The sequence below is a fragment of the Mastacembelus armatus genome, chromosome 15, assembly GCF_900324485.2.
Source record: "Mastacembelus armatus chromosome 15, fMasArm1.2, whole genome shotgun sequence".
Taxonomy (NCBI): domain Eukaryota; kingdom Metazoa; phylum Chordata; class Actinopteri; order Synbranchiformes; family Mastacembelidae; genus Mastacembelus; species Mastacembelus armatus.
Genome location: NC_046647.1, coordinates 23,390,775 through 23,412,285, shown reverse-complemented (window position 1 = coordinate 23,412,285; position 21,511 = coordinate 23,390,775). Strand labels below are relative to the sequence as shown.

Here is a 21,511-nt window from a genome sequence, read left to right as displayed (position 1 = left end):
ATATCGTCCGGCTGTCGGCTCTGGTCACAGCACATGTCAGAGCTTTTAAAATAAAAGGAAAGGTCAAGTGCTCCATTAGCATCATACATTAAGTCCTGAGATCCTTAAGGTGCCGTTAAAGAATGTGATCTTCAGGCAGAGTAAGAATAAAAAGTAGTGAAAGCCTCTTTTGGTCAAGTAAAAGGCTGAATTTGACCTCAAAGGCTCTTCAAAGCACTTGACATGTACTAATCCAAGCTCCTTCCTTAACTATTGTCTCCTTAACCGAACTGCACGTGAGTCTCCATTAATTTGTTTTATATATATTTTTGTTTTGTGAAGGAGTCGAACACACAAAGACATAAAACTCTCTCAGCTGCCCAGTGAGAGTCAGCCAGTCGATCCCTGAACACACTGACTGAGACACAGGTGGAGGAAAGTGAAGGCAAACATGAAGCATCAGGGGAGGAGGAGTCTCCGAGGGTTTAGACGTGTAAATATATAGTTTCTCAATTTCATTTCTGGTTGTTGTTTGAATTATGATTTGAAAGAAGTTAAGTATATATTTAAAGGATTTGCTCCTGTCTAGTAGAGCAAACAACATCCTCTGTCACTAATTAATACGTCACCGGACCATAAACTCAACCCCCCCATCCTGGTGTTTACTGTCCCTTTTAACCTGCTTGTTTTCGATGTGTTGAGTTATCACTATTTGCTTGGCAGGAGGCGACGCTCCATCAGCTGATCAGTTTGTTGACTTACACCACATCCTGTCGTAGCTGTCTGCTGCCCGCCCCACTGCTTCTCTACGGGCGTCGTACCAGCCTGCCCCTGTTTTAGTTGGTGCTCGTTAGGAGGAAAATGCTGTTTCTGCCTCACATTCACCGAAAAAAGCAGTGAGGGGAGAAGTCTATGAAAATGTTAATTAACAGTGGATAGAGGAGAACACTGGCAATTAGTGCAGGCTGACAGATGAGCAAGACGCTGCACCGGAGAGTTTGATGACTACACGAGCTCTACACACACACACCCACACATATGCAGTATGCACACACACACACACACACACACACACAGATACAGGGCCACAGGGTTTGATTCAGACCAAGGGAGAAGTGGGTTCATAAATGGGATCCTGTGTTTTTGCAGCAGCTAGCATAAATACATGGACTCATTTACACATTTGCACAGAATAGACCTTAAAACAAATATTCAGTTCACACACATAGAGAATGAAAACGTGTTGCTGGGGTTATCTACCAGTTCTGAGGGAACATCATTATGCTGCTGTTTCACTCTCACGCTCTCTCCCTTTATTTCTCTACACTGTTGTGAAAACGCTGGAGTGCTGGGGCTTGAATTGCTTTTATTTTGGAATGATTTGATCTGTAGGTGTGTGTGTGTGTGTGTGTGTGTGTGTGTGTGTGTGTGTGTGTGTAGTCCCAGTGGATTTTACACTGATACACATGTAATATTTGAGATTAATAAAAGATCTGATGTTAATCATCTTCATTTCTTTGCACAGCTTGTATCAGTATGTTCTTTATTATTTATTAAGGAAATATCACAAAGTAGGCAGAGATGCATAGCTACCCATTTTTTACTTATTCCATCTTTCATCTTGCTGCATGTGTGTTTTTGATGAATCGCTGAATCCACTGTCAGCAGCAGAATAACACTTCTCCCTTCTCCTCTGTCCTCGTCCCTCTCCTGTCCCCGTGCCTTCTGTCTTGTCCTCGTCTGTAGGGGAGCCTGCGGTGGCCAGAGACAATAACTGTCTGAATGCCGCCAAAGCTTGCAATCTGAATGACACGTGTAAGAAGTACCGCTCGTCCTACATCAGTCCCTGCACCAGCCGGGTCTCCACGGCCGAAGTCTGCAACAAGAGGAAGTGCCACAAGGCCCTGCGGCAGTTCTTCGACAAGGCAAGTCACATCTGACACGAGCTTATCAAAAAACAACACAGAACAACAAAAACAACTAAAAAGCAGAGACACTGGAGCTTTTCCAAATGACTGACGTCTGATAAAAGCTGCATGTCCACCACAAACGACCTGCTTCAAAGGGAGGAATGACTGATGAAGTGGATCCGTTGGAGAGGTTGTCAGAATCACAATAAATAATCATATGTGGCTTTTTGTTCAGTGTTTGCCTTTTCCAGCTCTGAGCTTTGACATTGATTCAGTCATCAAACACAAAAGATGTTTTCTCTGTCTGGGCCATATTGTAAAAGATGATGTGAAATGCTGTAATTACAACGCAGCTCTGATGATGTTCTTTAGAATTCCAGTAAGCAACAATATGAGAAAATAAACTTCACAGAATCCAGACATTGTTAATCTTGGTGTGATGTGTGATTTTGTTGTGTGTGTGTGTGTGTGTGTGTGAACAGCCTTAAGCTCAGAGTTTCCTTTGTGTTGGAGATAAAACTGATATTCTTCTATTGTTAGAGCCCTGCTCCCATCCACAGTGCCTTTTAGCAGTAACATTAGAATTTATTGATGATGATCAGTAGTCGAGGGGGAACAGTTTTTCCATTTTAACATAATAGTCTATAAAATCTTCCATCTTGTTTCATAACAGAACTTAGCCAGTTCTGTTACCATTGGTAATTGCATGTCGCTAACTCGGTATTTACTTATCTGATGTTGTTTTTGGTTTTACTGGATGATCAAAGCTAAATCAAGAGGAATTATTTGCAGTATTTATATGACAGTATTTAGATTCAGCTTGAGAGAGGAAGTTATTGGTAAAGTTTAAAGGCAGGATCAGAGTAAAATGAGCTGCATCCAATAAAAAACACAGAAATTTGTCTCTGAAATTACAAATATTACAAATAAATGTGACTGAAAATGAAGGTCTTGCTCCATGTGTGTAGTCAATGTTGTGTTGTGTTTCTTGTGCCACGCAGGTTCCTCCAAAGCACAGCTATGGCATGCTGTTCTGCTCGTGTCCCCTCAGCGACCAGACAGCTTGCTCTGAACGCAGGCGTCAGACCATCGTCCCTGCCTGCTCCTACGAAGAGAAACAGAAACCCAACTGTCTGGAACTGCAGGCCTCCTGCAAGACCAACTACATCTGCAGGTAGGAAGCTGTTTGTTGCTCTTCTCTTTGGTCAGGGTTGGTGCTGTCAAAAACACATATAGATATAGATTAGATAGATACTCCATGGTGTGTTGTGACATGTAGGGTACAGCAGTAATTAATTTTATTGAATGAATGAGTTCATCTCCTGCAGTAGTGTGTACACTAACCTTAACCTTGCATGACGTCTTTACCCTGAAACTTAATCTTCATCCTTAAATGTGAGTCGAGCCGAAACGTCTTCACACCTCAGGTCTCCGACAGACAAACACACACTGCACGTTAACGCTGAGGGCTCCTGCGTTTATAGTCGGAAAAGAGTAATTCTGAGATGGACATCTGACATCACTGTTACAGGATGCGTGTTTATGCAGTCTCTGGAGCATTCAGCCTGCACTCTTGTGGCTGTCTGCGATTAAATGGAAGCATTAGGCATCATAATTGAGCTCTATTTAGACCACAGCCTCAGGTCTCCCTCCCTCTCTCCCCTCTGTCTCTACTTAGCAGCAGCAGCTTGACAACAGTCGTAAAATACTACAAGTTTCTGTCCGTTCTTCTGTCTTTGTCCGTTTCTTTCCTCTCTATCCGTCAGACGTGAGCCCGGGGCTGAAAAACAGGCCTCAGTGCAGGGTGGCTTCCTGCCGGTGCATTTGTCAGTCAGCACAGATAGTCTAAAGCCATGCATTTCCCTCACCATATGTCAGGTCTAGTGCACTGGCTGCTGTTGACAACTCGCACTGCACACCGCTTTTCCACTTTTCACCAAAGTGATTAGTGATTAGTTAGATTATTTATGTGGAACTGTGTGTATGTTTTGCTACAATGCTTGCAGTTATTTATGGGTAGCAGCTTATAAATGTCTTGTTCACATGAAGACAGAGGTTTGTTCTTTAGAAAACAGTGGTGAAGGTCCATGCAGGTCTTTCATGTATTATTATTTTTAGTATTGACTTATAGGTTGGTATTTTATTATTAGTTAATACAATTTATCCACCTTTTTTTGAGGAATCATGTGTCACTGCCAAATATACAGTTTAGATTTAGTTTAGATGAACGGCTTGTATTCCTTCCCTCATAAACTATATTTGCATTTGCTCAGTAAAGTGATAAAGCTGCTGGAAAGAGTCGACTCTGCAAACAAAAGCTCCAGACAGTCAGAAAAAATAAGGCTTGACCTTAAAGATGCCGAAGTCCAAAATGTGACAGACGTTTTTGCTTTGTGTCAGTGTATCACAGCCAGACTCTCTTCACATGGTGAATTCCTGGGAATCCAAAGTCCATTTCAGTTTCACATGTCGCTGCACCTGTGGCAGAAGTGTAAACAAACATTTGTGACGGCAGTAAATGAAACAGAGCAGACTTGGTGCAGAATTGGCCTCATTCATTCCAGGATGTAAAACAGCCGCAGCATACGTAAGAGGGTCATCTAACTCCGCTGAAGGCAGTCATTAGCAGGCTAATTGTATTGAGAGAAATCACTTCCAGCATACACTCATTTGGACCGGGCATTTTGCTGCACATTCCAGTCACACTGAACATCTGAAGCTCTTCTATAAAATCTATTGGAGCCGTAATCGCGTTTGGCTCTGAAATACTTTTGGATCTGTGCAGGTCACGACTGGCTGACTTCTTCGTCAACTGCCAGCCAGAGCCTCGCTCGCTGTCCGGCTGTCTGAAGGAGAACTACGCAGACTGCCTCCTCGCATACTCGGGTCTGATTGGTGAGTTCACGTGCACGCTTGGCCGTTATTGGTCGGCCTTTCCTTGGCAAGTACTCCAAGTCATATTCTTTATTGATTTATTTCTTTAAAGGGCAAACCACTGATTTAGTGTTTGGTTTCTGTTATTTCTGGTACGAGTCAACTAAAGGTGAGTTGTGAAATCTGGGAACCCAGAAACAGGAGCAGTCAGATGAGCAGCCAAGTTGTGAACACAGCAGCAGCCTGGCCTGATTGTCTGAACCACTTTACTCGGTTGATTTAGGGTCCGATTAATGTCTCCAGCTACAAATCAAAAAATGTGCTTGTTGGGACTGATTCATTCACGAAAAATGACAGAAGACTCAGATTCCAAGAAAAGCTTGATAAAGATTGTATCAGTGGGGAACGACTGGAACTCAGCTGCTGCTGAAAAAGCAGAAAGCACAGAGGCCACAGAAAAACAGAAACAGATCATCTGAATCACCTGTTGAGCAGAAAAACGGTCAGTGCATCAGGTCAAAGTTGAAGCAGGAGGTGGGACTGGGAAATGTGACGGATGTTTACGACAGATGGGTCCCAGCTTTCCCGTCTATGAACCTCGAGGTTAGTTTCCAACCTGTCTAGTCATCTCACTGCTCATGTTTGGACCGTTAAGACCAACAGGACTGAAGGTCTCTGTCTCCCGCTGTAACCCCAGTTGCAGCCAGACTGTCCTCACCTCCCATTAGATCCTCACCACAGCCCTGAGCTGTCAAGAGACGGTCCTCACAAGTCACTGAACCAGCCTTTACGCACACGCACTGTCCACACAGCGCCAATTCATCCTGCCCACTGCAAAACAAAAAGGCCTATGTTGGAGAGCAGCCAGCACCAGGGAACGATCCATTGGGGCAGTGAGAAATCACTGACCGAAGCTATTTACTTTCCCTCGCAAAGAGAAAGCCTATTCTTCAGCTTCTCTGCATTCTGCTTCCTGCAGAGTCTCCACCACGCTGCATTAGTCCAGTACAGGGGGAGGAGAAAAATAAATCTAACAGTGATTTCACTTCGTTATTATAGCATTTATCATTTTCCTTAGGGTTGTCGATAGGGTCCTTGTTTATCTATGGTTTTCTAACTAAAACCAAGAATAATGCATGAATCTTTTGTCCACCCGCTGCAGGTACGGTGATGACGCCCAACTACCTGCGTTCGCCCAAAATCAGCGTCTCTCCCTTCTGTGACTGCAGCAACAGTGGCAACAACAAGGACGAGTGTGACAAGTTCACTGAGTTTTTCACTGAGAACACCTGCCTCCGTGAGTCAACCCCGCCTGACCAGCCGTTCGCTCTTCTCTCCTCTATTCTTAATCTTGTCTGCTGTGCTGGTTCCTTCATCCACGCTGCTCCTGCTTTATCTCTTCCTTTCTTTCCTCGTCTCTCTTTCTCATGGTCTCCCCTTTTCACCAGATATATCCCATTGCCGTGCTCGTATTGTAATCCCTGAGCGTTATAGAGAAACCAGGCAAATTGCTGCACAGGGTCTGAATGTGTGTGTGTGTGTGTGTGTGTCGTAAAGCTGCGGCTCCAGATCTTTGACAGAAAGAGGCTTTTTTCATCCAACCCTTTTACACAAGGGCTTTAATTAACTGCACCGGTCAGACACACACACACACCTATTTGCAGGCGAGATGATTAAGCTTTAGGTCATTATCACTGAGCTGTGGCGTCAAGAGCCAGATTCACTATGTGTTTCTGTGTAATCAGAGAAAATTCTTTTTGTTTTAATTATACTCCACAGTACAGTTTGAGGGTAATTCTTCACTGATCGCTGTGCTGTAGTCAGAACACAGGCTCGTATAGATGGTACCCTACGTCACACACACCTGAGTTGGATCTGGTTACAGGATGGTCACTGAGACCCAGACTGCTTGACCAGATGATACCAGACTCTGTATAAGATCATCTGACCTTCCTTTTAAAATAAATCTCCGTATTAGAGAATCAGTGTTGATTCATAGCCTGAGAAATAACAGTCATAGGATGCGTCACCCTGTTGCTAACAAGTAGGATTGAGCTTAATAAATAGGTAATTAGCTAAAATTGTATGTATCATGAAAGTGAATCAGGCTTAAAGTTGATAAATCAAGGATTTGTAGAGCACTGGACAAACGTCGTTTATCCCTTTTCACAATTTTGTTTTTTCAGAAACCACTAAAGTGAATAATGACATTAAGACATCAGGGTTTTTCTTTTTGGACAGTGTTTAATTTCATTAGTCGAAATGACATCAATGAAAAGCTGTTGCACATTGTTAATTCAATAAATAATATCGTATCAAGGATTAAAGCAATACTGTAGTTTTGAGTCAGGAAATCCAGTATGAGGTTGAACCAAGTTGTTTAATAACAGCTTTGACAGTGACAGACACTAATTCTCACATAAACAGCAGCTCGAGTGTGAAGAACAAAACGAATCTTAGGAACAGACACTAGATGATGTTATGGCTGATCACATCTTGTATTTTCCTGAGTTTCCTGAATGTCCTGAGGTGAAAGTGACAAATGAGCTTGTTGTAGTATTTGATTCATTCTGAATTTATTGATGTTATTGATGAATTTATTGGTGATTAGAAATGTGGATAGTGATTAACCATGAACAGTCTTAGCAGTAGATCCTCACAGTGTGTAATTAGAGAACTCGTCAACAGTCTTGGGTAGCGCGGTCATGGCTGTGCTGTTTGTTTATGTGTTTATTCATCTTTTCTCTCTCAGGTGCCTAGAGCACAGGGCATAGCTGCAGAATTAACACCGTGTATTTGCTATTGAAGCAATACTGCAACACGCCCGCATTAAGGAATCAGTTGGTCACTGTGTCCCTGAGCTGTCGCATGTGGAGGAAAGTAGCATGCGTTGGAAATAATGAGCCACAGTCACGATGAGGAGGGTGAGGTGCTGCTGGTGATTCAGCTCTCAGCACAAGCAAAGTGGGCATTTTGATTTGCCTCTGTCAGGATGACAGTTACCAGATGAGAAGCCCAACAAGACGCAGCCTTGTTTTTACCAGCTTGTCTCTCTCCCACTCTCTCATTCGTCTTCTCTTCTCTTATCTTTCTTTCCTCCCTCGTCTTTTTAGCGGTCAGGGTTAACGAGGTTCTGCCACAGATAAGGGCTGCCACAGTCAGTGTGTGTGTTTACGTATGAGGTGTGTAACTTACATGTATGTGTGTGTGTGTGTGTGATAAAGTGTATTAATGTACAGGCTCAAAGAGGATTAATGTGGGTTAAAACTAGTTTTCTCTCATTTCTTTACTGTAGGGAAACACATGAAAGGCAAAGTGGAGGAATACAGCTGATCTGACCTTATTATTAGTCTCTTACTCTTGTTTTTTCTTTCAATTGTTCTGCTCCTCACTTCTTTCTGTCTCAGTCTGCATCTCCTTCCCTTAGTGGCCTCCCTTTTTCTGCCCTCATTAAGCTTGTTCAGCACTAACTGGAACTGACAACTCTGAAGATCCTGACACATGCCGGCTGCAGGGTCATGACTAAAGAGACACTGCAAGAGACAGAAAGAGAGAATATGGAAAGACAAAAGGGATGTTCTGTTCCTACATTGCACTTTATTTTATTGTGCAGAGAGACTGGGATCAATGGCTGGCACTTTGTGTAGAAGTCATGTTATTTAAATGCATCAGCATCCTCTAATACGGTGCACCATGATGTCATACAGCTATAGACTGTGACCACTCAGCTGTTTATTTGATTAATAAGACCAAGAAATGTCCAAGAACCAAAACAAATATTTCTTTCCTATCATGTAGTTGTTCTTATGCACATCCCGGTCTGAAGCTACTGTTTTAATATTCTGGTGCTTTAATGTATTCACAGCGTTTCCACTGTGGTGCCTCTCTATTTCTGGACTTTGTACTGAATATGCAAAGGTCACACCATCCAACATGAACATATTTCTAATATTACAGGAAACCTTGTACATGTAAAGTGAGATAAAGTGGTAGTGTCGGCATCTGTGTGAGGTAAACTCATACTGCTAACGCGAATATCTGCTGCAGTGGGAAGATGATATCATGTTTGTTCGATTGGTGAAGGTTAAATTAATGTTTGCTTTACTGCTCTAAAGATGCAGATTTGTTGGTTTGTTGGTTTATTTATTTATTTATTTATTTATTGGGCCGACTGCAGTTTTAGACCTTGAAAGTAAAGGGAGGTCACAGTTTTAGGGTTAGGGTTAGGCTAAGGTTTGGGTTAGGGTTAGACTAAGGTTAGGGTTAGGGTTAGGCTAAGGTTAGGGTTAGGGTTAGGCTAAGGTTAGGGTTAGGGTTAGGCTAAGGTTAGGGTTAGGCTAAGGTTAGGGTTAGGGTTAGGGTTAGGGTTAGGCTAAGGTTGGTGTCACTGTTGTAAAAGTCAGATGTTCATGTCTCCTGCTCTGTTGATCTGCGATGGGGTTGTGGTTAATATGATCCCACAGAAGTGTCTGAGGAAGTGTTTGTTTGTGTGAGAAGTATAGCTCAGACACACGGTTTACTTCTTGTATATTGCAGAGTGTTGGTTCATTCTGCAGTGGCAGTGAATCGTTTTCATATAACCTGAGCAAACAGGAGGTTCCGTTTGCTCTGCAGGGACTCTGCAGGGAGAAAAGGGCATCGTCTCTGCAGGATGTTTTGGAGTTTATTCTCCAGGTACGCTCAAAGATTAGTGCTCTAAAAGTGATATTTTGAGGTAAACCCATTAAAAACTGATTAATTAGAATTTGTCTGTTAAACGGTTGTGACCAGTGATGTTTCCACTGGCCAGCTGAATAATTTGTTCATCACATTTATGTTTCAGTTTCACAAGTTTTAGCTTCTGTTTAAGATAACGAGACTTGCTGCCTTGTACAGCTGGTGATCAAATGGATGCTCTGATGCTGGAGGTGTGTTTTGGTAAAACACATCAGCCATTTCATTAAATTACAAGTTAAACTCTAAAGCTGCATCTCAACCTCCCAATGAGACGGGTCAGGCAGACACCAGGTATTTTACACTGCACTTTAAACAGTATATATATATATGTGAAGGCACACATGCATGTCTGACACCCTGAGGCTTAATTTGAGATGCAAACTGTTTCATACACAAGGTCATTGTGCTGTGTGTGCAATTAGGCCTTAGCTGAGGAGACAGAAGCCCATCGTCAGACTTCACGAAGCTACGAGCCGCACATGCTCACACACGTAAGCAAAAAATTTCATTTGCACATGCACAAGGCACCAAGTCAGTTGAGACGTTTTTAGTTTGAAGGGAGTGTCCCATTATTTGTGCCTCTCTAAGCCTTTTCCCAGACACGCTAGGGTACATGCATAGACCTTTAACTGGGATATGAGACCTAAAACCACTGACTCATCATAATTTACAAGAAATGTCCTTTTATTTGTTTTTTTATTTGGTTCTTCTTATCTTGTGGGACGTCTGGTTTTACCACAGGTCAACTCACCAAGTGAAGGGAGAGAGTCTCTACTTTGTCCCAGTCATGTTTCCTAAAATACCCAGAGGTTCTTTCTAGGGTTAGTCCAGGGACGGGAGGAGTGTGAGTCTCAGCTGTGAACAAAATGTACTTAAGTCTCGCTAAACACAGTCCGGTCTAGGAAATATCTTTACATGTATCCAGATGTCTTCTCCCTGACCGGCTACTTGTTCATTGAATAAAATCAATTTCACAGTAACCATGAATTGACTTTTCTAAGAAACCCTCGGTGTTATAATGGCTGTCTGTCAGAGCTGCAACCAGACGTTAAGCTGTTGTGTTCAGGACCTGCTGAGATGCCAAGTGAACTCTGAGAATCCCACAGCTCCTCTTGCTTAAGGAAATATCTAGAACTGGGTCAGCAGGAATCGGGAGGACCTCCATGAGTGCGTTCAAAAAAGAGCAGAAGGAGACAAGGGCAGGTCCCTGACAGGAGAAATACCCACCATCAATCATCCCTCACAGTTTTCAATATGTGGAGAATGAGGTTTAGGTTTGAGTCAGCAAGTCTGCAGAGTTCAGTCTGACAAACTCCAAAGAGGCTGAAACTTTACTGTTACTATTACACTGGTTTCTGTAAGAAGTTTTAATTCAGGGAGACAATACAGTGTCACGTTAGCACACTGTTTACTGGTTTTATAGTTAACTTCAGATAACCTCCAGCTTCAGTTTGTTTGTGGGGTTGTATAGCAAAGGATGTGGAATTTAAAGTCACTTTTAAACACAGGTTTGCATAAAACATGAGCATTATCTATGCTAATTATACATATTTACTTTGCTTTTGTTATATTTGGCATTAAATACAATATAAAACTGCAACCTGAGCCAGTAAAGTTAATATTTGCTGTACAGCATGTAGACATAACCTTGTGTCTGTGTACGAATACGTCCTGTAGGAATGTTTCAGTGGGACTGAAGAGCTGTTATGCAGATCACCTGCCCCTTTAACTCAACATTAGGGTCATAAGTCACTGTTGGGAGGAAGAATATCATTATGTTCAAACAGCATCTCTGTAAAGCTCAGCTTTCCTCTGGTGTGTGTGTGTGTGTGTGTGTTTTACATCAAAGCCATACAAAGCTATTAATAGGGCCACTAATGGACTCTAATGGTAAATAGCAGCATCAGCACTCAGGTTTTTGACTGTGTGGTGAATTTATAATGGAGGGAAGTGATAACAAAACCTAAGTACCTTCTAACTCACCTTTAATTGTGGTTTAGGCCTGTGCAGTTTAAAGCTTTATTCTAACATGGGGACTAACAAGCATGTGATTCATGGTAGGATCCAGCCCTGTGCTAAAGGGACCTGTTTGGAAATACAACGTAGTATTTCTGGTGTGGCAAGCTAATGTTTTACCAGCTCGGCTTATCTCAAAGTCAGACTCGTCAAGGCCTGTTTGGAGCCTTTGTCATCAGGCGAAGAAGAAGTAAATCTGAGCAGTAGTTTACTGTGCCTCTTACCATCTCCCCTCCCACATCTGTCGTTCTTATCTAACAAGCTGTGTCTCTCACGTCCCTCTGAAGGTAACGCCATCCAGGCCTTTGGCAATGGGACAGATGTGGGAGTGTGGCAGCCGATGTCTCCCGTCCAGACGACCACCTCCACCACCACCCCCTACCAGAGGAACCGCGAACGCAACCCCAACACCATCGACAACCACATCAACACGGACCCTGGCATCTATCACTTCTGTGGCAGCCTACAGGTGAGACCTCCATCCACGGGCCCTCAGGTGGGACAAATCTGATCAGGGGGCTCTGCAAACACACAAAAATGTTTTTACTGATGGTTCAGCTTTGCTCTTTTGTATCCTGACACTGCCTCTTCTTCCTCTTTCTCATGTTCAGTCTCTTTTCACACTCTGTTTTTACTCCATTTGTTTATTTTGTATTGTCACGAGTTAATTAAAGTAAATATTATAGATGGAATGAACATTGGTCGTGTTGAAAACATGAGTAAATCCAAGGCAGCAGATTCCAGCAGTTAAAGTGGAGCAAGTGGAAGGTTTAGCAGCTGAAGAGTCACATATTGTTTGCAGGAGTGGGTGGACACCAAAGCAAAGAAATGAGAGTCAATACTGGACTTATGACTCCTGCAGGAATAGCAAAAGTAGTTGTTTACTGTGTTATTCATTGCAGTTTACTGCCCGGGCTGTGTGAGTTTGACAAACAGGCGTATTATTTCAACATTTGAACCTGCACCAATGTGGAAAACAACAAAAACATTATAAATCAGTCCTGGGCAGAATTAGTTGTAGCCTTTCCCAAATAGTTGTAATAAAATGTGTAACAGTCTCAGGCTGGTCATGTGTGGACAGCAGTATATCACACGTTGCAGTAAAAACATAGCCACTTTTTAAAAATACTATTTGATGACGAGTCTTTTTCACTATTTATTTTAATCTGGGTTGAATGTGTCACGTTGACTGTTGACTCCTGCAGACCCATGTGTGCACTGTACCTGTGTGTGCAATAAGACTCAAAAACTGTGTTTCTCAGTTGGAGCCAATGAAGCAGGAAATACTCAATGCTGCAATTCAGACCCTCGGTGACGAGCTCCTCATGGGTCATGGGGGAGGTGAAGATAATCCTGTGATTACCAGCAGAGCGATGACAGAGACTCAGGAAACCATTTCACCTATAATGACACTGCAGCTCGATGCAGCATCGTAAAAACACCAACGATCTAAAACAGTTTGTTTGCAGGCGTTGATGCTTCAGGTTTGAAGTGTCCGTCTGCCAGACAGAAGTCCAGCATTACCATCTCCTTTTAGCTCTGCTTTGGGTTCCACCAACCCCTGGAGGAAATATCTGAGTTTTGAGCTGTTCTGTGTGCAGTTTGGAGACTATCACAGTTTGACAGTGAAAGCAGCTGCATGCTATTATAGGAACCTGTGTTGAAACAGCAGTGAGAGTTCACCACATTACAGTAAATTAGCATCTAGAAAAAACTTCAGCTCATCCTGTAACTTCTGAGAACCAACCTGCGTCCTGGAAAAGGCCCGTTGGTCAGTGTGGAAGCGATAACAGGCTGCGGGTCTGAGTGTCGGTAATTTTCACACGTTGTCCCTTTAAGATTGAAAACACAACCCCCCCCATAAACACACACACAGGCACACACTCCTGCAGACAGATACTGTAGATAGATGCAATTATACACTCGTGGCAGCACACACACATACACACTGATAATGAGCTCTGGTGGTGTACTGGTGCATGTGTGCTGTTGGCACCACTCTGATCGCACGTCAAGTACAAGTTAATGAGAGTTGTTGTGTTAATCCGCCTCTCTGGTGTGTGTGTGTGTGTGTGTGTGTGTGTGTGTGTGTGTGTGTGTGTGTGTGTGTGAGCTCCTCTATGCTGGAGTGTGGCCGCATCCGTACATGTGTGTGCATGAGTTTGCAGTGTAGTAATGACACACTCGGGGGACAGGTCTGTCAGAACGCTCACTCCACTCTGCTCATTGAGCTTTCTCGCTTTCACACACACACACACACACACACGCAGAACAATAACTATTAACCAGTGACTCAGAACGTCTCCACCTCCGCCCGGCGACAGCCCAGCAAACCTTGCAGCGGTGCGTTTATCTCAGCTTGAGAGAAAAGAGAGCAGAAAAAAATGAGGTAGGAGGTGTAATGAGCAGAAGGCTCTCAGCTCCCAGTGAGATCTTTCTTTTTAGGAACTGGAGGAAAAACTGCTTGAGTCCTGTGAGGCTTCCACTTTCCCTCTTGTCACAGTTCACAAATGGAGTCCAGCTCTTTTGTAAAATGTTCAGACAACAGGAGAACAGTCCCAGCTTTCTGTTTTGTGTTGATTTCTTCTTCTCATACACATAGTCCTCTCTTACTGTTTTTAATCATGTGATGTGAAGCTGTTAGAGAAGGAAGGTTCTCTCCCTTCCTGCCCATCAGACAGCAGGATCAGCTGGGCCCCCAGTAAACACAACATTTACACACATGCTAGAATACAGACACACACAGTTTGCAAGCCCCAGGGCTCCACCAGCCAGTTCTTATGAATATAGTTGACTGCAAAAGCAGACAGGAAGTGCCCTGGACAACAATGGAAATCTACCACATGCTAATGTGACTTTTGAGAACGGGCAAATCTAGAACACACGGACACTGGGCAGGAAACTGTGCATATTTGAATTTGCTGACATCTAAATGTTTATCAGTTCTAAATAAGCATTTCTGATTTTTAATATCATATGATACTTACAAGCTGAGGAAGTTTTCAATTGTGAACTGATTTTAAAGGGTCAGTTCACCCAAATTATATTTAAAAAACAAACAGCGATAAATAGGTTTGACTGTATTTGTTTTAAAATGCTGTATTCATCCGTCTGTGGCGAGGTTTCTGCTTCTGCCTCAGCACAGTGGAGGTCAGTGCAGTTTCATTTGTTCACTGGATTGAAAAATTCAGCAACCGTGTGTTATTCCAGGACATACTGTAAAACAGCTTTAAGAACCACTTCCACCAAATCAAATATTCCTTAAGAAGACTTTTCACGGCTGCAGAGTTTTTCAGATGTAATTCAGAAACCACAGAAATGTAAAATAAAAAGCGAAACTTAATGGCAGCTTCTATCTAAAGTGATGATGTTGATTAACACTTAGCAACAGGTTGGAAAAATGTATTATCGTCATATATTTTCTATCTGACGCATGCAGCTAAAAAATGACTAAATACAAAATCAAGAACGCCCCCCTCTTGTTTTGTGATTTCTTACATTGGTGTAGTTTGTGTTTTCATGTTCCTCAGGCCACTTATATTTTCCGCCACGCTTCATGAAATTCATTTTTCTCCTCAGTTTGGATCTTTATGCAGAATCCTGCAAATATGATTTATAGTCATCATTCCACCCGAGCTTCTTTTTTCTGGTTTAGCACTGAGGCAAAGGTGTAATAACAGAATATGGTTCCTCACTTTCTGTATTACCATGTCTGCTACATCCTGAACATCCCTATTTTTGGCCTGAATTCACTGTACTGTATACTGGAGCCATTTATTATCCTGTCACACCAAGAGTCTGAGCAAACACACATACACACACATAAATACCCAGAAGCCAAAGCTGGAGTTACATTCACTTACAGCATCCGTCCTGAATACAGAGATTCTGTGCAGGTCATTAGAAAACAAACACCTTTTCCTAAGGCCAGCCATGGGTTTCTACCTCTGAACACAGGTATTTTAAATGTAAAAGGACATGAGTGTGTATCCTGTAGTAATTAACTTTAACACCAAGGACCCCAGTTTTCCTACTAAACGTCAGTGGTACTTTAACTAATCTTTGCCAAGAAGATTCAAGAACTAGTTGTACCATATGTGGAAATACCCACACACCGTGTGTGTGTGTGTGTGTGTGTGTGTGCGTGTGTGCGTGTGTGTGTGTGTGTGCGTGTGCAGCAGCCACTGAATGATAAAGCTGAGATGAAACCAGAGTCTCGGTGCGACTGTCCCCCTGCGCTCAGCCTCACTCTTCTTCTCCTCTGTAAATATCAGAGGCTTTAAAAGTTTAACAGGCTCTCTGGGTAAACTCTTCAAGGTTACTGTAGTTTTTCCATTGTAGCTTCAGTTTCCCATCTGCTTGTATGATCAGATCAGCTCCGTTCTTTCGTAAACGTAGATTGAATGTGATGGTTGTTTGAAGTTTAGTCACAGTGCTTGAACACTGATGTCTGCGTTGTTCGTACCTGTTGTGCAAACATATTTTCAGCCTAATTAGATTGTAGATTGTTCCATCGATTGTTGATCAAAGCAGATTAATTACTGCAGGTTCTCTCTTGACTCCCGGTTTAGCACTGAAATGCTGTCGTGCCGTGATATGCGGTCTGCTCCTGCACCTTAATATGTGATGTATGACCTTGAAGCTTCATATGTCCTGACCATCGTTTGGATTTTCTTCATGACAGAAACATGACAGTCTTTTCTGCAGGATGTTGGAGCACAGATATTAATTCTTCTTTCTGTTGCAGGCTCAGAAGTTAAAGTCAAACTCGACCATTGACGGTGTGTTCTGTGTGGTAAGTTCCTTCTCAGTTGTCTGATAAAATGCATTGAATTTTAGAATTAAATCACAAGGACCAATATCAAATTACTGAATGTTGTTGTAGACAAAAAGCAGCTTTCTGCTCCCACCTCACTTTAAGCTAACGTTTAGGGAATGTGCCTCTTGTCAGTCACTTTTACTGTTCCCTGACGTTTTTGTGTAAGAGGTGGACAGAGCGATATTTTCATCACTCATTCATTTATTTGCTGCACATGTTTCTAACATCTGCTGATTATTGAGGTTGATTCTAAAGGGACGTACCGATGGTGCAGGTGGTGCCGTCTTTGACCGGGGGAACATAACTGTGGATGCTTTGCACACGTCTTGTGTTAGGACATGAAATCTCAAACCATTTCAGAAAACATAATGATTTAAGAGCAAAAGGCAACGGCCTGAGTTATCAAATCATCACACGCTCTAATCCGACCTCGTTGTGGGAAGTCTCTGACCGCCCTCTGACAGTGACTGCCACTGCAATCCCTCCTGCCTCCTTTGTAAACGCCTGGTCTTTGTGGTTCCTTTGAGGCTGAAATGGGATTGTTGCTTATCTGGTGGCTTTTAAAGTTCACTGTAAATGTCATTGTACAATAATAAGGTACTGTTATGCACTGGACTGACATTTAATGGGGGCAGGGACAGGTCTGGGGGAGATGACCCAGCCGCTGGCTTGCAGCTTTATTAGCAAGCCAGAGGCTGTGGTAATACACATGCTTACACATGATGCAGTGACTCTCTCTGTCTCTCTCACACACACACACACACACACTTTTTAGATTTCCACTGACATTTTAATTATAAAAACAACCTTTTCATTTTTACTGTGTCATACCAGATGAATATATGTTTTAAAAGATAATATTATTGAATTAAACAGCTTTGACTTTGTGATGCATGAATGAAACCACAAAATATAAAGTCCAGCATATCTTCCAGCAGCTGGTGCAGCCAAACCAGGGCTCTGAAAATAAAATGGCTCCAATATGTGATGAATAAATGAGATTTTGGTCATTATCATTTATCAATCTGTCGTGAAGAAGATCCCAGAATCAGCTGTGGATCAGATCCAGATTCACCTGTCACCACTGATTCATGAAGCTTTCTTCTTGCCACAATCTGGACTTTGAGACTGTGACCATCTCTGGATCCCGAACAGTCTATAAGTCTGTAGAGATGGGAATTAACAGAGTATTGAAATGAAAATCTGCAAATAGTCTAGAACCTGACACTTTAATAAACTGAGTCATTATCACACTGAACTTTGCCTCTCCTCTCCCTCAGGACCCCCAGATAGACGGTCCGAGTACGTCCAACGCCATCCTGAGAAACTCGGCCGTCTCCAGACGGCCTGCGGGCCCGACCTCCCTGCTGCCCCTGCTGCTCTGGCTGTGCTACTGCAGCCTGCCGGCGCCGTCCTCACCGGGCGACTTGTAGCCACAAACTACAACGGACTGACAAACACACATTTGTATAAAAGAAAAAGCAAAACAAGAAATTATATCCTTTCTTCTCAGTAATACCTGTGGTACTTTTCTTTCCCCTGGATTCTCTTTTTATTCCCACTTTGGTTTTTTATGAATTTTTTGGAAGCTTTGTTGTTTTATTGTTTTGTTATTGTTACTGTTTTTGCATTACAGCTGTGTACTAAGAAAGTGATCTAATACACATTAACTCGGTTTGGCTGTGCGTTTCCTTTGGATTAGTTGAGATAAAAGGGATTTAAAGCGTCCTTTGTTCGCTTGAGGCAAAACAAACAAGAAAATACTGAGGACTACATTCCAGTAAACCACAGCTGGTGGCTCTTGGAACAGTACACACAGTGTAAATTAGCATTGATTTTCAGTCGTCACATCGGTTTTCACCCAAGTCTGTCTGTGTGTTGAGGCTATAGATGGGATCTTTCGCTTAAAGTCACAGTCGGTTCAGTAACGGCTACATCATCTTATCACATGGGCAGTCTTCTAGGTGTTCCTCTGTCTCCTTCGTGGTTCGTGTATGTTTCGATAATGACGTGATTTGGTATTTTACATTTTTATGAGCTGAATGAAAGGTCCACGTGGATGTTTACCTGACACTACTTTTCTTTCGGGATCAAACCCAAATAGTCTCAAACATCAGAGAAGTCCCAACATCTTGCGCCCACACTGTCTTTACTGTAGCTCATACTGAACACACATCGCCGCTGGCAAAAGCACATAAGCAAAGACCCACACACACACACACTGCACATTTTCACACATTCAGACAAACACACACCCAGCGCCAGGCTTTCTGCTCCCTGTTTTTATACCTCGTTTTGCAGCAGAGCAGCACTCAGAGATCACAGGGCAGCAGCTCATTCCCTGCAGTGGATTCCTGAGGCTACTCCACTTGTTAGTGATTGTACAAACCGGTAATTGTTAGAAGACCAAGCCATGAATTTCTTCATGGAAGGTGAGAGAGAAGCTGCTAAAGTTCCATGTTTTTCTTTGCTGCATCCACAAAACAGGCAGGAGCTAAAAATGAAAGTAGGCTTGTTGTTGTAGCTCAGCAGTAACTCGTGTCTCCATAAGCCCAAAGCAGCATTTTCTGTCAGTTTGGTTTTCTAACTTATCGTCAGCTTGTGTTTGGGGAGGGACCGTTTGCTGAGCAGCACCACCTTTATTTACTGTCACCACATCTGTCACGTTGTGTATTCTGACGTAGCATGTAGGCAGTTTACCGTAATAACTGTGGCACTGAAATGAAAATCTGCAAATAGTCTAGAATATGAGAAACAATCTGACACTTTAATAAAGAAGATACAAATCTGGACATGGGTGGAACTGAGTTATTATCACACTCAGCACTAATTAATTTTACTCCAGATGTGTCGTAACTTTTGAAAAATTGGCATCTGGGGTCACAAAAAAAGTAGGTTCCCATCACTTTTTGCAGCTGCTGTCAACTTCAGCTGGTTAGTTTATGGATTTAAGTGGATTGGCTGGAAACTTTCTTTGGCTGACGGTTTATTAAAGATGAGCAGATTAGATTCTGTTAAACTACATACATGATATTTGTTGATCTGGTGTCACATGAGCTCTGAGGAGGTTTAGGCTGAAGGTACCAGGAAAACTCATTGGTCTGTTCAGTTTGTTTAGCACCAAATCACAATAAAAAATAATCTTAACACACTTAAAATGGAAAACCAACACGTCTCTCCTGAGCAGCTTTGAGACTGTGGAGACCTCCAGCAGAACCGGGCTCAGTTTGGCTGGTTCAGAAGCTTATTCATTCCTAACACTCTAGTTTCTGTAAAAAATGACACCACCGCTCTTTACCGCTGCATGCACATCACTCCAGGTGCTGAAGTTTGCAGAACTCGACAGATGTGCTGAGGTGCTTGTTCAGACTGTCGCTGTTCAGGGGAAATGGTCAGTTCTGTCATTTCTGAAACAGCAAACATGCGACCTGTGGATTACGGACCATATCTGAACTGCTGAAGCGTTGAGCACGTCTGCTCGTGTGGATGCTGCCACAGCATCACGGTCACGTTTAGTTCTCAGAGGTAGACGCCATCTGCTGTCGACAGCTTTCCAGGAAATCCACGTTTTTTAATTTCGACCAGCCACCCATCAACTCATGCTCAGGACCTTCACGTGCGTCACTGTGGCACGTTCCTTCATTTACTTTAACCGTCTCGTCACTGACAGGATATTCATGAGACGCCGCTTGGGTTCACGTAGCTTCTCAAAACATGATTAATGTAGAAATCAATGTTATCTACCCGACATAAACATGGTATATGCACTGTATGTACTTGGCTGAAACTACAAATTGGACAAATAAATGTCTGACAATATTCCAGAGCATTGTGAACTATTTTGACATTCAGATACAACATAGAAACATTAAATAAGCTAGAATATTGGTTTTTTATAACAACTTCTATGTATATTTCTCCCAGTATGTACATGGTTATGGAATATTATTGCATCTGAGAAAGAGGATATCAATGTAACTCACTAATTGTAGTTAAATGCGACTGTATTACCTGAACATATTGTTTTGTACCATAGCCCCATTTATGACGTTGCTTAAATATAGTATTGGTTTTTTGTTTTGGGCTAAGATTCGAACTTATTTTTCTACCTTTTACTAATTTCTGCTGTTTGACAGAGTTGAAGTGAATGAGCTGGTCTGACACGTCGGATCTGCTCATCTCATCCAGACTGTTGCTGGCCGGTACAGTAAATACTAATTACTGCTGACAGTAACTGTGGGTTGAGTGGGAAGGAGAGTCTGCCCGGAGACTGACAAGGAAATATAATGACGTTAAAGGACAAATATATTCTACACCTAAATACTGAAGGTTTTTATGGTATATTTGTGCAGAGTGGATGGAAAGTTGAAGGTAAATGTTATGAGTTGCTATATAGAAAAACTCTAACAGGGACTGATTCTCAGTACATGTGATCATTTTCTATTTGAGACCCAGTGTTGTGTCTTCATGGCCCTGGGAGATTAGATGAAGTGAAGGTGGTTCAGGTCTTCACCTGCCCAATAACTGAGGTTCCTTCCTCCTGACGGTAGGATCCTGCTTTGGGGCAGACGAAGTAAAGCTGGTGAATATGTTTGCTGTCATCTCCATCCCATCTGTTGGCTTTTCTGGAGATGCAGACTCCTTAAGTATCTGGCATCATTAACTTCTTAGCTTGTGAAAATGTAAAATCTATTGTACAAAAGATAATTAAAACCTGAAAAATCACATGGGCTCTTTGTTTGTGCTGTTATTTCACTGAGCAGATGGCAAGGAACAGCCAAAATGAAAGGCAGTTTGAGTGGAACTAAAGGTTTTAGCTGCTGTAAAACAAACCATTGGGTAACAAGGAGGTGGCACCTGCTGAACCACTTTTACCTTGTTTTTGTTTTTCGGCGCTGCAGGAAACTAATGGACTGACAGTTAATCAAAATATGAAAGCACAGCTGATGCTCATAGACACAGTGGGTTGGTACTTATTGCTGCTGCAGCAGCTGGGGACCAATAACTAGAACTAAATGAATTGAACTTTGTTTTTTAAATAGGACTCACCAGACTGTCACACTGACTGTTCATTTGTCTCCAGCCTGAGGACTAAAACTAAAACTCGTCTATGCAGGAGACTCTGGTTTAATGTTCGCTTTTTATTGTTATTGTTGCATCTTGTTGTAAATGCACTTTAAAAAAATAAAGAAATAAA

At 42.4% G+C, this 21,511-nt stretch overlaps 1 protein-coding gene across 1 annotated transcript in view; it reads left to right on the top strand.

The window, feature by feature from the left end:
- Positions 1-21,006, top strand: part of gfra1a (gdnf family receptor alpha 1a) — a 71,967-nt gene extending 50,961 nt beyond the window's left edge. The window contains exons 4-10 of the mRNA XM_026310148.1: positions 1,726-1,904; positions 2,891-3,063; positions 4,675-4,784; positions 5,926-6,060; positions 11,783-11,964; positions 16,243-16,290; positions 17,595-21,006. Coding sequence (XP_026165933.1) covers positions 1,726-1,904; positions 2,891-3,063; positions 4,675-4,784; positions 5,926-6,060; positions 11,783-11,964; positions 16,243-16,290; positions 17,595-17,747 — 980 coding nt within the window. The 3' untranslated portion in view covers positions 17,748-21,006. The remainder of the gene's footprint in view (positions 1-1,725; positions 1,905-2,890; positions 3,064-4,674; positions 4,785-5,925; positions 6,061-11,782; positions 11,965-16,242; positions 16,291-17,594) is intronic.
- The last annotated feature ends 505 nt before the right edge of the window (positions 21,007-21,511 follow it).